The sequence below is a fragment of the Fonsecaea erecta genome, assembly GCF_001651985.1.
Source record: "Fonsecaea erecta strain CBS 125763 chromosome Unknown Scaff6, whole genome shotgun sequence".
In the NCBI taxonomy this organism is placed as follows: domain Eukaryota; kingdom Fungi; phylum Ascomycota; class Eurotiomycetes; order Chaetothyriales; family Herpotrichiellaceae; genus Fonsecaea; species Fonsecaea erecta.
Genome location: NW_017387249.1, coordinates 484343 through 498108, shown reverse-complemented (window position 1 = coordinate 498108; position 13766 = coordinate 484343). Strand labels below are relative to the sequence as shown.

General features: G+C 53.4%; 3 protein-coding genes across 3 annotated transcripts; 2 read left to right on the top strand and 1 right to left on the bottom strand.

The window, feature by feature from the left end:
• Window positions 1-183: 183 nt before the first annotated feature.
• Window positions 184-1149, top strand: AYL99_07207 (hypothetical protein; the record flags this gene model as incomplete). Its single annotated transcript, XM_018838716.1, has 1 exon — window positions 184-1149. The coding sequence occupies one exon, from the start codon at window positions 184-186 to the stop codon at window positions 1147-1149; it is 966 nt and encodes a 321-aa protein (XP_018691484.1).
• Window positions 1150-2323: 1174 nt separating this feature from the next.
• On the bottom strand, window positions 2324-5194 carry AYL99_07206 (hypothetical protein; the record flags this gene model as incomplete). The annotated part of the gene is made up of 2 exons (XM_018838715.1): window positions 2324-5135; window positions 5187-5194. The coding sequence occupies 2 exons, from the start codon at window positions 5192-5194 to the stop codon at window positions 2324-2326; spliced, it is 2820 nt and encodes a 939-aa protein (XP_018691483.1).
• A 2600-nt stretch (window positions 5195-7794) lies between these two features.
• Window positions 7795-9222, top strand: AYL99_07205 (hypothetical protein; the record flags this gene model as incomplete). Its single annotated transcript, XM_018838714.1, has 1 exon — window positions 7795-9222. The coding sequence occupies one exon, from the start codon at window positions 7795-7797 to the stop codon at window positions 9220-9222; it is 1428 nt and encodes a 475-aa protein (XP_018691482.1).
• Between the last annotated feature and the right edge of the window lie 4544 nt (window positions 9223-13766).

Below are 13766 nucleotides of genomic sequence, written 5' to 3'. Positions count from 1 at the left end.
TCTGTTGTTCGTGTCCAGCATGGTCAAGCACTCCCGTGAGTTCAGATTCCAGATACACCTCAGCTGCGTGACCATGGCTAATCAACCTGTGTTCAGTTCTCTCAACCCTGCGGTGTTTTGGAATGTGAAGGTGGAAAAGAACCGTTCTACTCTGTGATGACCGATTCGTGTTACTGCGGCACAATGGAAGACTGGCACAACAAGGCGAATGAAGTGTATGATTCACTCCCAGAAAGATATCAACAGCCAGTGAACGACCTGCGCCGACGACAGACACAAACGAGTCCAACACCAGCTATCGACACCGCGGTCCCGACGTTCATCCCTCCGCCGAACCAAGACATCACCCCCGCCTTGTTGCAGCAATCCTTGAGTGTTCAGCCTCAAGACACGGCAAAAGTTAGCTCTATTGTCCCCTACCTGCGAGACGGCGTCATCCAGATCTACTTGCAATTGGATGGTCCAGTACCAACCACGCTCATCGTCAACTGTAGCACTTCCTTACCCTGTGGCACAATCGGCCTGGTCGATCCTCAGCCTAACCTTGCCTTGGTTCCTCTGGTCGTGAACCAAGGCCAAGGACAGCCCCAAACGGTGGCTCCTGATTGTCAATGCATCGCTATGAACATGTATGATCCACACATCGTCATCTGGTGGATCCAGAAACTCAGTGATGGCAGCGTCTACTCAGTCCTCGGAAACAATATTGTCTCAGACATCGACCAAATGAATACGACCCAGAGTACGGCTTTGACCCTGACCGTCGTATCTCAAGGAGCCGGCAAACGTAGCCTTGACAACAACATTGCTTATGTCCAACCCCAAAGACGACAAATCTGGAGTGTTCAATGTGACGGGGCCTGCCCTTTCTACCATATGAACATGATCAAGGGCACCGATGGGTATTGCGGCTGCATGTTCAAAGATGCAGGCGAAACGCTAGACGCCCGGGCCTTGATTGAACCAAATCTGTACAATGCAAAGATGACTGTGGAAGCATGTGCGGCCATGTCATGTTTCAACGATGGTGGTGATCCAACTCCGGCACTTTTCCATCCGTTCCAACTGACTTGTTGGTGTGTCACACAACCGTACATTCAGTCCAACCCAAGCGCGTGGAGTCCTTCGTCGGGAACAACGTCGTCCTAAATGAGTCAACTGTGGTGGCGATATGAATGGGTTCGATGCAGTAATGACGGATCACAAACTGTACAACTACGGCGCGGTAAGAACTTATGAGTATCCGGTCGATGACAACAGCTTTCTGTGCGAATTCGGCATGCGATCAGCCATGAACAAGTGAGATGAACCAGAACATTGCTGCACACTTGGATACCAGTGCAACCACGGGAGACGTGTGGAAGGAATAGCTGATGTCAATGAGCAGCCCCAGATGGATTGGATCAGGGACCTGTACTCTGAAGACAAACACGGTGAGAATGAGTGTCAGCTGAACGCAAGGCCGAAATGAAAGTGTTGGAAATGTCTCTGTATTCTCTGCGCTCTGGAAAAAGCATTTGTTCCAAGAGCGTCATAAAACCACAGCTAAAGCTTCGACAGTATTTTATTGAGACCGTGACACGACGACTCGCTCATTGCGCCTTCGCTTGCTATGAAAACAGCCCGAATCTGAGTATATGAACCATAAAAAATTGAAAGCGACTAGAAGGAACAGGAGGAACGAGAAGTTCCGGGTTCCATCCTTATTTTCCTTCTTTATCCCGTTTGAACCTCTTTGCCACTATCTCTCTCTCTCTCTCTCTCTCTCTTTTGGAAGCTGTTCTTTCCTCGACACTGGCAATTTGAAATCTAGGACATCGGGAAATTCTCGCGCTCTTTCTCCTCCCTTACGCGGCGAGCCCGTCGTCCGATTCCCTGAAAGTGGTCGCACGTTGGGCTCTTTTTCCGTGGCCCCTTCCACATCCGTAGACCCTTTCTCGATAGCTTCCCCCATGGTGGAACACAAGCTGGGCCAAGTCAGGTGCTGCATCTCCGGAGGATTAGAATCAATCAACCAACCCGCTCAATTAGGTCGGGCTTCTGTATGTGCAATCATTAAATCCGTATTGTACTGTGTGTTGTACATCGAGCGTAAAAAAGAGCCACCCATTAATTAGCGGTCTTCAAGACCCTTTTTTTTGTTTGGCTTTTTTGCAGCCCTGGAGATGACAAGAATTTCCTGTAAAGTAGAGAAAGTGCAGACTGTTGTTTGAGACGAGCGATAGGTTGATGGCATAGCCAGTGGCGTTAATAAAACAGTTGCCGACCCTGGATTGTTTATGTCTTTTCTTCGTGCGAAATAGTACGAGATTTCTTACGCTCGTCAGCGCCGGGAGGAGGAATTTCCACCGCCGTTCCCTGTTCCGGTAGGTCCAGTGCCATTTCCGTGGTCGCCGGGGAGAACACCTGAACCACTAACGTAGCTTGTCCGGCTAGGACTCGTCCTCGCAGTCTGCTCTTCAATGATATCGCTCAGCCTGGTCGGATGCTGGTGGCCGCGGGTCTGCAAGCTCTCCCAGCCCGTCATGGCTTGGGTTACTGCGGGTGGCACGCTTGGATCGTAGCCTTGTCCTTCATAGGGCGACGATGGAGGATCCAGTGTTCGACCTTGCGGAATGGGTGGAAGGGCGCCGCTCGTTGTACGAGGAATACCGCCGGACGTGGTCGGTGGCTGTTGCGAAGACTGGGGTTGCCTATACTGTGCGGCGTACAATCTCTCTCGCTCAGCGTCGGCAGCATGATCGTCGTCGTCCTCTGATATTCCTTCCGGTATTTCACCTTCATCATCGCTAATTTCTCCAGCCAACCCTGACGTTCCAAGTCCAAGTGGTTGGCGATAAGGGATGCGACGGCCTTGCGAGTCCCGGGTATAGCTGCCATCGGGGTTGATATGGTATTCCTCCTCGGATGGTGCTAGGGACGCGTTGGAGGGCATAAATGACTGTTCTGTCCCTCCAGTACCCTGACGAACTGGCGTAGGCAAAGCACCGGACATTTGGGCATCGGTGGTGGCAGTCGGCTGGTACCTCGACTCACCAGGGGTCCTCCCGGGCGATTGCCCTCCGGATGCTGCAGCACGAGCAGCAGCAATTGCAGCACCACTTGTCGCAGCCTGTGTGGGTCGGGGAGGGGTAGTGTAAAATTGTGTATCGGGCTCACGACGCAGTTGGGTTTGTTGTTCACGCTGCCGGGATGATTCTGTGAACGGGTCGGTGATGTTTGACGAGTTACCCGTGTCGGGACGAAATGTGAACTGCCGGCTTTCCTCGCCAGGCGAGTCGAGAGACGTCGTTGTTGTTTGACGAGAGTGAGGTCGCTGTTGTGGTTGCTGTCCAGACATGGTTGTTGGCCCTGCACCACCGGTTGGCCCGTCTCTCGTTTGTGGACGTTGAGCCGTGCTCACCTGCCGACTCGGCAGACCTTGCATCGGTACCACCTGGACGCCGCCAATGAGGGTGGGCTCTCCGCTCCTTAGTGCAATGGTCCTCTCACGTTCTTCCTGCTCCCGTCGGCCCAGTTCTTCCCAGGCACGGCGAGCTTCTTCCTTGCTAATTTGTAGTTCGCGGCGCATCTCTTTTACCAGCTCCTCTGCTCTGGTTCTTTCTGCGCGCACCTGCTCGATCGAGGTGGAACTGAGCGTTCGAGCTTCCCTCTCAGCACGTAGCTGACGCTCGAGCTCAGCCTGCCTTTCCTGTGCCTGCTCCTGCTCATGCCGGGTTTCGAAGAACCAGCGCTGGAACTTTCGCTCGGACGATGCTCGAAGACGCTGCAGTTCGACCACCGCGTGAAACAGATTTGCGCCTGCCCGAGACAAGTCGTCAATCTGTCGGGCCATTTGCCGATCAAGGGGCTTCCCAGCCAATTCATCAGCATTGTTTTCCATGCGATGGATAAAAGATGACACAATGCCCTCCCAACGGGCAGATAGATCTTCCCAGCGTTCAAATGCATTGGGGAAGCGGCTTCGAGCCGCCGCGGCAGCAACTTGAGCAGCCGGCTGTTGCACCGGTTGAGAGCCAGATTGGGGAACAGTTTGGGTCCGGGGTTGTGGTTGTGGTGGTTGACTGGGTCGTGGCACCTGTTCCGCCGGTTTAGCCGGTGCAGGAATGCTGAGCTGCTCATAGGCTTCCGTCCGATTTCGCTGTGTGGCTGCAGAGATCCTGGGTTCTCTTGCAACAGGGTCGGGAGCCCTCGCGGCCGTCCTAGAGGAGCTGGGTTGAGCGGGAGGTATGTTCTCTTGCCGCCGCGACGTCGGGCCAGTAGGCTGAGGGATGGCTCCGCCTATATTGTAGATTTGAGGCTGGGCACTGGGCCTGGCCGCCGGTCTTCGTGCGGTATCGTCCCCAACGCCAACAACTTGTTCTTCTTGTAGTCTTCGAGCCTCCTCCTCTTGACGTAACCTCGCCGCCGCTTCCTCGGCTCTCCGAGCTTCCCGTGCCCGGCGGTCTCGCATGACATCGGTAGGGGTGCGATATCGAGGAGGCTCGCTGGGTGTCGGTCCAGTGCCAGCAGCCGCGGCCGCACGAGTTGCTCCGCCATTCTGAGTTCGGCTCGATACAGCAGCGGTACCGGGCGCAGTGCCCCTCACCAAATCTGACATTCGAGCCTCTTCTTCGAGTGGATCGGCAGTTAATGGCTGCGCGTGAACACCATCACCTCTTCTGATGGCTTCCAGGGCAAACAAGATGGCGTCGTGAGTATGGCGAGAGACGTGGAGGCTCCTCCGAGGCCGATAGACGTCGTCCGAGACTAGTCGCTGGAAGAAGCTCGGGGTGGTAGAACCGGACTCGTCAAACTGGACTGGTGGTGTTGTAGAGAGAGGCTGAGATCGTCTAGCACGTAGAGGAGACCGTGTTGTCACCCGTCGCTCTTGTAGTCTTGGGGTTCTTCGTAGCGACCGGGCACCGCTGGACTGCGCCGACTGAGGACGTCTCTGCGAGGTGGGAGTGGTTATTTGTTGCTGGCGTTGGGGTGTGGGATCTCGTTCCGGGTCGTAGTACTCGTAAAGGTCGTCAAAGGCGGGTTGATGGGGGAGCGACACTTCGACTGCTGGTTGCTGGACGAGGGAGGAGGGATCCTGGGACAATTTGGGGACTGTGCCTGAAGCGCAAGGGTATGGGAGACGGTGGTAGAAGCTCTGAGGGTAGTAGGGGAAGGGCTAAGCAGGGTTGAACAGTAACTGTAACGGAGGCATTGGCATTGGCGTGGTGAGATGGAAGAAGTGTGTGTGGTTGTGCTGGTGGCTGGTCAATCTCTAAAATCATGGAGGTTGGGCCTTCAGCTTCCCATGTAGAGTCGCGTGTCCACAAGTGCGGCAAAGTCGCGTCTCGGGCCCCGTGAGTATAGTGAGGCAATTTATTACTCAGTCGAGACATCAAAGGGATGGCCTCGCTCCAGCAGTGAAATCTGTTCGACTGTGGTGGTGTAGGTGGTGGTTGCGCCAAAATCAATGGGCGCAGCTGTGAGCGCAGTCAGTGAAATTTCAGCTCTGAACTCAGCATGAGCGCCTCCTGAGAACTTGATGTTACTATGGAGAGCTGCTGCTGATATTCACCAGGAGTCCTACGTTCAGATTTGGAGCTGGTCGGTCGCAAGAGACCAACTGTAAAACGGCGGGAGAACAAACACGGAGTGCGGATTGCTACCGGCGGTCCAGGGCCATCTGTCGGGATTGGACGCTTGAAGAACAGCCTGGGACGATCCTCGACAACGTGTTTGCCATGATCCCGTATTTTCCTTGCTCGGGCATCCAACGGTTGTGGGAAACTCGGTGAGTGAGGCCGTGGTGCGATATTGGAGAGGCTGGGCGCAAGCTTCGCAGAAGTATCGAGACCCCGATGTGGAGCGATGAGCTGGCAGCATCGTCATCCCATCCACGGCCACCGCCATCAACCCATCAACCCCTGGTCTTGCGAGCCACGGTTTCAGCTGCTTGGTCACCGCCCCGAATGTTCTCTTCGCTCTGCCACCGCCTATTTTCGACAGACCTCCTCGAGTCTTGGAAATAAAAAAAAAGAGATTGGAATCAAGAGCTGGACAGAATGAAAGACCTCATTTTCTGCCCCACCATCCATCTCAGTCCATTTCGTCCAGGAACCAGGGGACAAAGGTGCTGCTTGATCTGTCAACTCCTGTCTTGAGAAGGGGATTGGCTCGTCATCCCATCTCCCTGAACAAATCACCACTCCTGGGAACCGAGAGGCTTGCAAGCCTCACTAAACCCTGGGCAGAAGCGAAAGCCACAATATTAGGTAGGGTACTTGCTGCCCTGATATTTGTCGCCACTCTGAGGCTGAGCACCTACCTCTCTCGCTGTTGATCCTGTTTGTCGGTCCGTTCGCTTCGAGATCAGCGAAGCTTACTGCGTAAACTCTTGATTGTGTGCATAGGGCAGCCGATTCCCGCTGCACGGCTGCCGTTCGGTTATCTTCTGTTTGGACGCAGGGTCTCCTTGCCGTCAACTTTAGCTGTTTGGCGGATACCAATGTCGGGTAGTCAACGCCCCGGTATACACAGAGTACTATTTTTGCGACCCGTCATGATCCCAGTGAGATTGATGTGTGTGCATAAAGGTGTGCTGCTAGTTCTCCTGGGGGAAATCAGGTGGGAATTCTGTCCTTCACAAGCTCAGCCATATTGATTGACGTACAGCCGTCACGTTTGCTATTGGTAACAAGCAACTTGGCACTCGCCCTCGTGGGCCCAGGTTGAGGGAAAGCAGTTTGGAATTCTGCCAGAAGCAAACACTGGCTTAGTTTTCCAACTCCTCCTCCCAAAGCTTTCAAGATCACATACTTGGACAAAAGGACCGTTGCTGTCCATCCGGGGAATGTCGCTGGTGGAGTCTCTATCGCACCTGACGGTGTGTGGTGACGGATTGCGTGCCTAGACTGATGAGGCTGTCATCCCTTGCGTTGATCTGGCCCCTCCCCTTCCCCATCCTCAATCTGCATTATTGATGGCACAAATGTCGACGGTTGGGGCTGCCGAGCATATCATTCTGAGAAGGCGGCTTGCCGACAAAGAGAAACGGATGTGATTGAAAGCACATCGCCCTCGGTCTGACTACAAATCCGACATGTCTCCCTTCCTAAACCTACAACGATGAGTAGAGCCTTGGCCAGCACCTTGCATGAATTCTCCATGAAAGGCAGCTCACCCTAACCGCTCCGGACCCATCTTTTCACATCCAGCTCGGACCCCCTGTTCTTGTGATCGGTGCACGGCCACAGTCTGGGCTACTGACGAGGATCTGGCCACACTTCTCCATGGCATATTGCACCAAGAAGGTCCTGTCTTGCTGCTATCCACGTCGAGGTCCTGCTCTGGGTATCCGGACCGGTATCGTCTAGGTCTCGTGAGGTCGTGACCTACATGGCTTGCCGGGCATCGTGACAGCCTCCAAGATCCAGGCGACTTCTCCTTCAAACCAGCGTCTGAGCTTCCGTTGGCCAATGCAGAAACCGCCCAGCCCGGATCATCTTTTGCGACACCACCACAACACGCACAAGTATCAACACAATCCCATAAATCCGCTCATTCATCCAACCCGAATCCGAATCCATTTGTCAACCTAGGAGCTCCTGGGTCTTTTGTCCGAAAGATGAATTGAATGCTTGGACTGTTTGTAATCTCTCTGCGTGACACCTGGGATTCTTTGAAGGAATGCTCTACACCCACCGTTGTATACCACACGAATCCCAGAATATGTCTCCACTGGCGAAAGGCGAATCTCCTCCCATTCCACATTACACATGTAGAAGGGATGACTCTGATGGACGTCCTTCCTGCTCTATGCTCTACGACGTCTCGGATCCTGCTTCTTCCTATCCACTATTCTTCCACCGTGTGCCATCTGCATCACTATATCCTGAGGAGATGTTGGCGCCGTGGTCTTCGAACCCATCCCAAACGTTCCTCAGCACACACGCAAACGACTACAATATTCGCACCACGACCGATCGCAAACGCCCTTCCGCCACCTCGACAAGCGAACATGGTAACTGGCTCACTGAACAGTCTCACCTTCGTCCCCCAAGTCTACTTCCCCCGGCACCACAACTGAATCGACCGCTAACAGACACCACCAAGGTTGAATGTCGGTTGATATCACCAACGCTATCCACCTTCCAGAGCATGAACGCAAACTCGACATCGACAGCGAAGAGCGGACTGCTGAAGCAAGTAACTGCGCAGCTAGGAGATATTTCACTAGAATACGAGACTCTATCGTCGCCCCCAACAAGTCCAATCACCCCTGTGCCATCCCTGACAAATTCACATCGTTCTCGCTCATCGTTTGCCATATCCGAAGGCTCTCCCTGCACGGCTGCCGGCTCCCCTCAGGACCACTTTGCGCGTTTTCTGCCGCAGGACTCTGATAGTGCCATGGTCCCTCCCAAGAGGATGTATGAGGCCAATGTTTATTCTGGCATCTGCAACATCAACCCGCCGCTACCCAAGCCTCCTCTGTGTCAGGACTATCAGCTTTATTGTGCTCATCAGCCCACCGATCTCTCGCGTGGCTCCAACTTCCCGCCACCGCAGCATTTGCCAAACTCAGATTTAGCTCCTGTCCCGACCCATATGCCTAGGCCTCAAGAAGTGTCTTACATCGACTGGGACGACGAGGATGGCCGCAAACGCTACTACTCGCCGCTCAGGCGCATCAAGAAAAGTTTGTCGGATCTTCGTGCCGCCGAACGCTTCATCTCGGAGGCCCACGTACGCAAGAGAATCAATTTGCCCCCACACAAAAATACCACTCGGAATGTTCCTCATGCACAACGTCGTGAAGCAGATGAAACCAATGCCTGGATTGGACGCCATCAGAAACAACCCTGCCACAGCCCTCCAAGTACCGCTTTCTCGGCGAGGGACGAGAAGAGTCTACCACGGCTCTCGTCCAGACTGCGGAAAAGGCCCAGGACTACAAAGTTCTCGCCCCCGAGCCAATCCAGAATGATGCCTCAGACAAAGACGTCACCGCAGATAGTGAACAACAGAGCTAAAAACATCAAGGCAAACGATACATCATCAACACCGGCGCCACCACCTCGAGACACCGTGATCCCTCTTACGCCACCTTCCACAGGCAAGAGGAAACGCGCCAATACCACGACGTCAGAGCCGTCGAGGGAGGCGCAGAAGAAGAAGAAACTCAGACTCGGGGTTGTCGGGAAGCTGGTCAAGCGACTTCTCGGGGCCAGGGACGACTATTGATGGAAAGCGTTCGAACTTGTATCTGATATCTGATATTTATTGTCCACTAGCCGAGAAGAGACGCGCAGGACAATGTTCAGGACAAAAAGAAGCAAGCCCGGGGGAACTCGTGCCGACGGTCTCCGTTGTCGGGATCACCGCGGAAAACTTATTTCGGTTTATTGTTGTTTTCCTAAAATCTTTCGAAAGAATTCTTTTTCGACAATCCGAGCAAGCGGACGAGAGTTCGTTGAAAAGAAAGGGAGGGGGTCGGGCCGGGATGTGTCTCGTACAATGGACCTGGAGCGGAGCGGAGCGGCGCGTCGGCTTTCTCACGACGGACGGGCACCGCTCAAACACAACGCACCTACTGTAGCATCCATCTTCTCCTGCATCATGTGTGAACGATTATCATCACGGGCTGATCGAACGATGGAATAGCGGCTGGAGATTCGTTTGTTCTCCCTCCGGGATGGGAGATGAGACACGGGACATGAATGTGATGACGACAACGACGACGATAATGATGATGGTGGCTCGAGTGAGCGAGAGACTGAGTGACTGGGTGATTTAAGGGTTAGGGAGAAAGGTATTCTCGACGAACGCACGCGGTGAATTGTGAAATTAGCAAGTCTTTAGCGGCTGAATCGGCGTCAATGGGCATAGGGATGTCCAGTCTATCAACCACGGGGCGGCAATGGGCCTACTCTAATGCGAGCAACACCAGCTACTGTAGTGACCAAGTCCGATCCTTGTTGTCTCAACTCGAACCTGCATGTAAACTCAGAGAGAGTATCCCGAATAATTTCCAGAAAGCTTTCGGCGCGATCCTGGCGTCACTGCTTGCAAAACGATCAAGAAAATAGACACTGTCGGGATCGACACCTGCATACCAACGGAGCATCCTGCCTATATCGTATTTCCCCCGGTTTGTCTTGTCGTGCGTACTATTATTACCTCGATCGGTGGTTTTTTTCCCTTCCATCCTCGATCCCTCTTGCCACGATCAACAGGATGGTCCGAGTCTTTGATCCGCTGTCCTTGGCCTCATGTGACATACCGTAGTACATACACCCTTTGTTCGCCCAGACCCGAACTGCACTGTCAGGGATGTATGGATGTATGTATGCATGTGCACTCGTTTCTTCCCTTCTCCTGCACGTGCCGGGGAACCAACCCCACGAAGCCAGAGAGGTCATGTTCCAGACTGTAGGGCCCGTGCGGCTTCGAACCCCCTCACTTGCATGCATGGTTTTCATTTTCGTCCTGCTGGTCTGTGCCTACCAGGCAGGCCGGCTCAGGCTGGCCGTCACGAACGGACCGCGCATTCTTTCTCGACTCCTTGACTCGGTGGGTAATGTCCTCCAGACGCGGCACTGCGGCTCTCGTTCTTTCGTGCTTTCGTGCGCCCTGAGTTCACTATGAGATCCGAGCCTTCTTTGGAAGGAGGGATGGGCTGTGGGAAAGTGGTAAAAAAGGGAGAGAACAGCATGCATGCCCAGTCAGTGCACGTGGTGGCTTGTCGATATATCTCCCTCGCGCGTTGGACTCATCCGCCGCTTCGTGCCTGCTTACATTATAGCTTATATGAATTCCTAGCTGCAGAGACCATCTGATTCAGGTCCAGCAGAATCACAAAAGCATTTGAGCACGAGACCATCCAGACAGAAAGAAAAGCACAGTCCAGAGAACAGAAACAAGGCAAAAGGGAAAAGGTTAGGTGAGGTGAGGCAAGGAGTCGGTCGCTTGGACTTTGAAAGAGAAGTCAAGCATCCTAGACCTGGACAAGACAAGACGGATTGACTTTTGTTGTCTGACCGCGCATCCGCAATCACGAGATGCTGAGAATGTATGTCATCCAACGAAGGGTTGATCGAAGGGAAGGATTCCGTCTTGTCTCGGGTCTCTACAGACTGGTCCCAATAATCAGTCCTGTTCCGCTTCCTCTCCCCTCTTCGTCCTTGTGCTGCTGTTGTTGCTGCCGGCGATAACCCACTCAAACCCGAATCTCTGGATCCGACTCATATTCTTCAAAGGATGAGTGGCGGTGGCGATGGAGGAGGAGGCTTATGGCGTCTGTTGGAGAACGGGTTTGCCTTCTTATCGAGCCAGCGAATGGATGGATGGATCGATCGATGAAAGCGTGGGCGTCTTACTTTCTCCGTGTGCAATTTCTGTAGTGTGTGGCCAAATAATAACACAAAGTAATCATTAGCAGGATATACATGAAATCAAAAACACCACCGCGCCTCTCACAGAGCAGAGAGCAGAGAGCGGAGCCGATAATCCTCCCGAGACGAGACGAGGAGTTCGAGAAATTTCGAGGATTGAGAAAGGATGCGAGAGAAGGATCTGGCAAGACGAGGAGTGGGTATTGGTGAGAATGTAAGATGACATTCAGGTATACCAAATGCTCCCTTTTCGTCCACTTGAGTAGGAGCGAGGGAATTTGTTCACTTCAAACATGGGCATAATAATCAGACCCGCGAGAGTCGTTAGGGCATCAGCAACTAGCTAGCAATCGCCCGTGATGGCATAAACATCGGCCGGTGTTCCTTTGATTCTGGAACTCTCGGCGACTGCGTGGGAAGTGTGTGCTGGGCGACTTTGAAGGAGAATAGATGGATGGATGTATCGTAGCTGAGAGCACTCACCGGATATCGATATTCTGGACCACCTACGCAAATGGCCTTCCTTGGTACGAGGTACATACCTATGCTCATTCCTCGGATCATGGAGCCTTGCTTGCCATGACACGCAAGTGATTTTCCTGGATCATTATTGGGATTACACGAGTGATGAGCGGCAGGGAACACTGGAGCCAGGAGGGAGGAGGAATGGTTGGGAAGACTCCTTGGGGCCCTGGTAAAGGATCTTCACACACCCTTTATTTTGAATTTCCTTCCTGGCCGTCCCGCCGCCAGCAAAGCTTGAGACCCCGAGTAATTACCAAGCTCAAACAGGCGTGCCAGTAGGTTCAGACCTTGATGTGCCTTGAAATGCAGAAGGAAATGGTCTCCGGCGTCGGGCACTGTCTGTGGTTACGCAGCTATCAATTTGCGAGTACCGAGGAAGCAGTACCTCGTAGTGCGAGGTACACCTGCACCAAGGCGAGGTGCACGAGTAATTCAACGATGTGGATACTTGTGGGAGGAGTGGAGGATGGTGCGAGTAGAAAACTTGGTAATCGCTTCTCTCTTGCTGGCTCTCTCTCCATCTGGCTTTTCCTTATCGAGACTATGCGCATTGCGCAGCAATCAATCCAGCCGCCCAGTACAAGTTGAGTTATGGGGTGCTCGGAAGAAGATGGAGGATGATATGAAAGCGAGATGAAGTCGGGCTCGTAAAGTTGCACTGGACCGACACACAGAGCAGTCCGGCATATGTGCTACGCAGTAGTATGGACTACGACAGACCAGCGTCAAGATGGCCTCGTGCCTAGCCATGCGTTCGCCGTGTGATTTGGCCGCAAGTCTGCGCGGCAAGCAAGCTTTTTGGTAGAACCGTTGGAGCCAAGGGGCCGGGGCCTGGGTGGTTCAGGGACCAGGGGGCTTTCCTGGAAAAGACGAAAGAAAATCCGGGGATGGTATCTTGGCCCCCGGCGCAATTTCCAGAAGCAATCCTTGCCCGTCGCCGGTGCGGGAGAAGATAGGCTGGATGATGGGGTGCGAGACGGCAGCGGTTTCATCGCTAAACGACGAACAAGAGGATAAGTTACGAAGTAGCTCGCTGAGTAGTTCGAACTGCCGCAAAAGTGCCGACGGGCCGGGGCGTGATTGTGAGTGATCCATCAGTGCCTCGTACAGCAGAGAAAGTGACTGATTGCCATACTGCGTGGCTGGTCGAAATGGTGATCGGAGTGATGATCTCTCCTCCTTGTTGGGTGGCCAGTAACGTCAATATCAATAATAAAACATGCGTATCACGCAGATCGTCGGCGGGACCCAGCCACAATGACATACCAGACACGCCCAAAAAGGAGGATCTTCCTTTTGCTTCCTGCTGGGAGAAAGAAGGGACTCCCATCGGCAGTATATTCCCGTTCTCATTTCGAAGTCGCAATCCTTCAGATGAGGGTGGAGGATCACTAAACTAATCCCAGGAGACGCCAAACAAGTGTTTGACGAGCCGTTGCAGGTGGGAGAAGTTGAACAACCTTTGGGTCGTGTGCTTCACTACGCCGGACAGATTCCAGAGCCTTATCCGGGACTCGGGAAGGTGGCTTAAGCGAAATAACCTGCAGACCGACTGCCGGTTGCGATCACCAGCGTCGTTCAGGAGATGAGAGACTCTGTCATCATGTCTCGCGGGAAACACTCTTGTATTATTGCTATGTACTGAAAGCCATTAAAAAGTCCATTTCTGTTGTAGGTTCAGGGGTCAGAGGTCGGATTGATGCCGCGTAACGTCTCACAAGATCCAATATATGCTCAGGATCTCCTGTCGTACCACCCTCCATTGATGTCGTGTGCCAGCCAGGCTGCTGAAAAATCTCAGTAGCGCGAAATGCCCCATCCATGTTATCATTTGCCCGGCGCCAACGCTATGCCCCTCCGCCCAAAGGT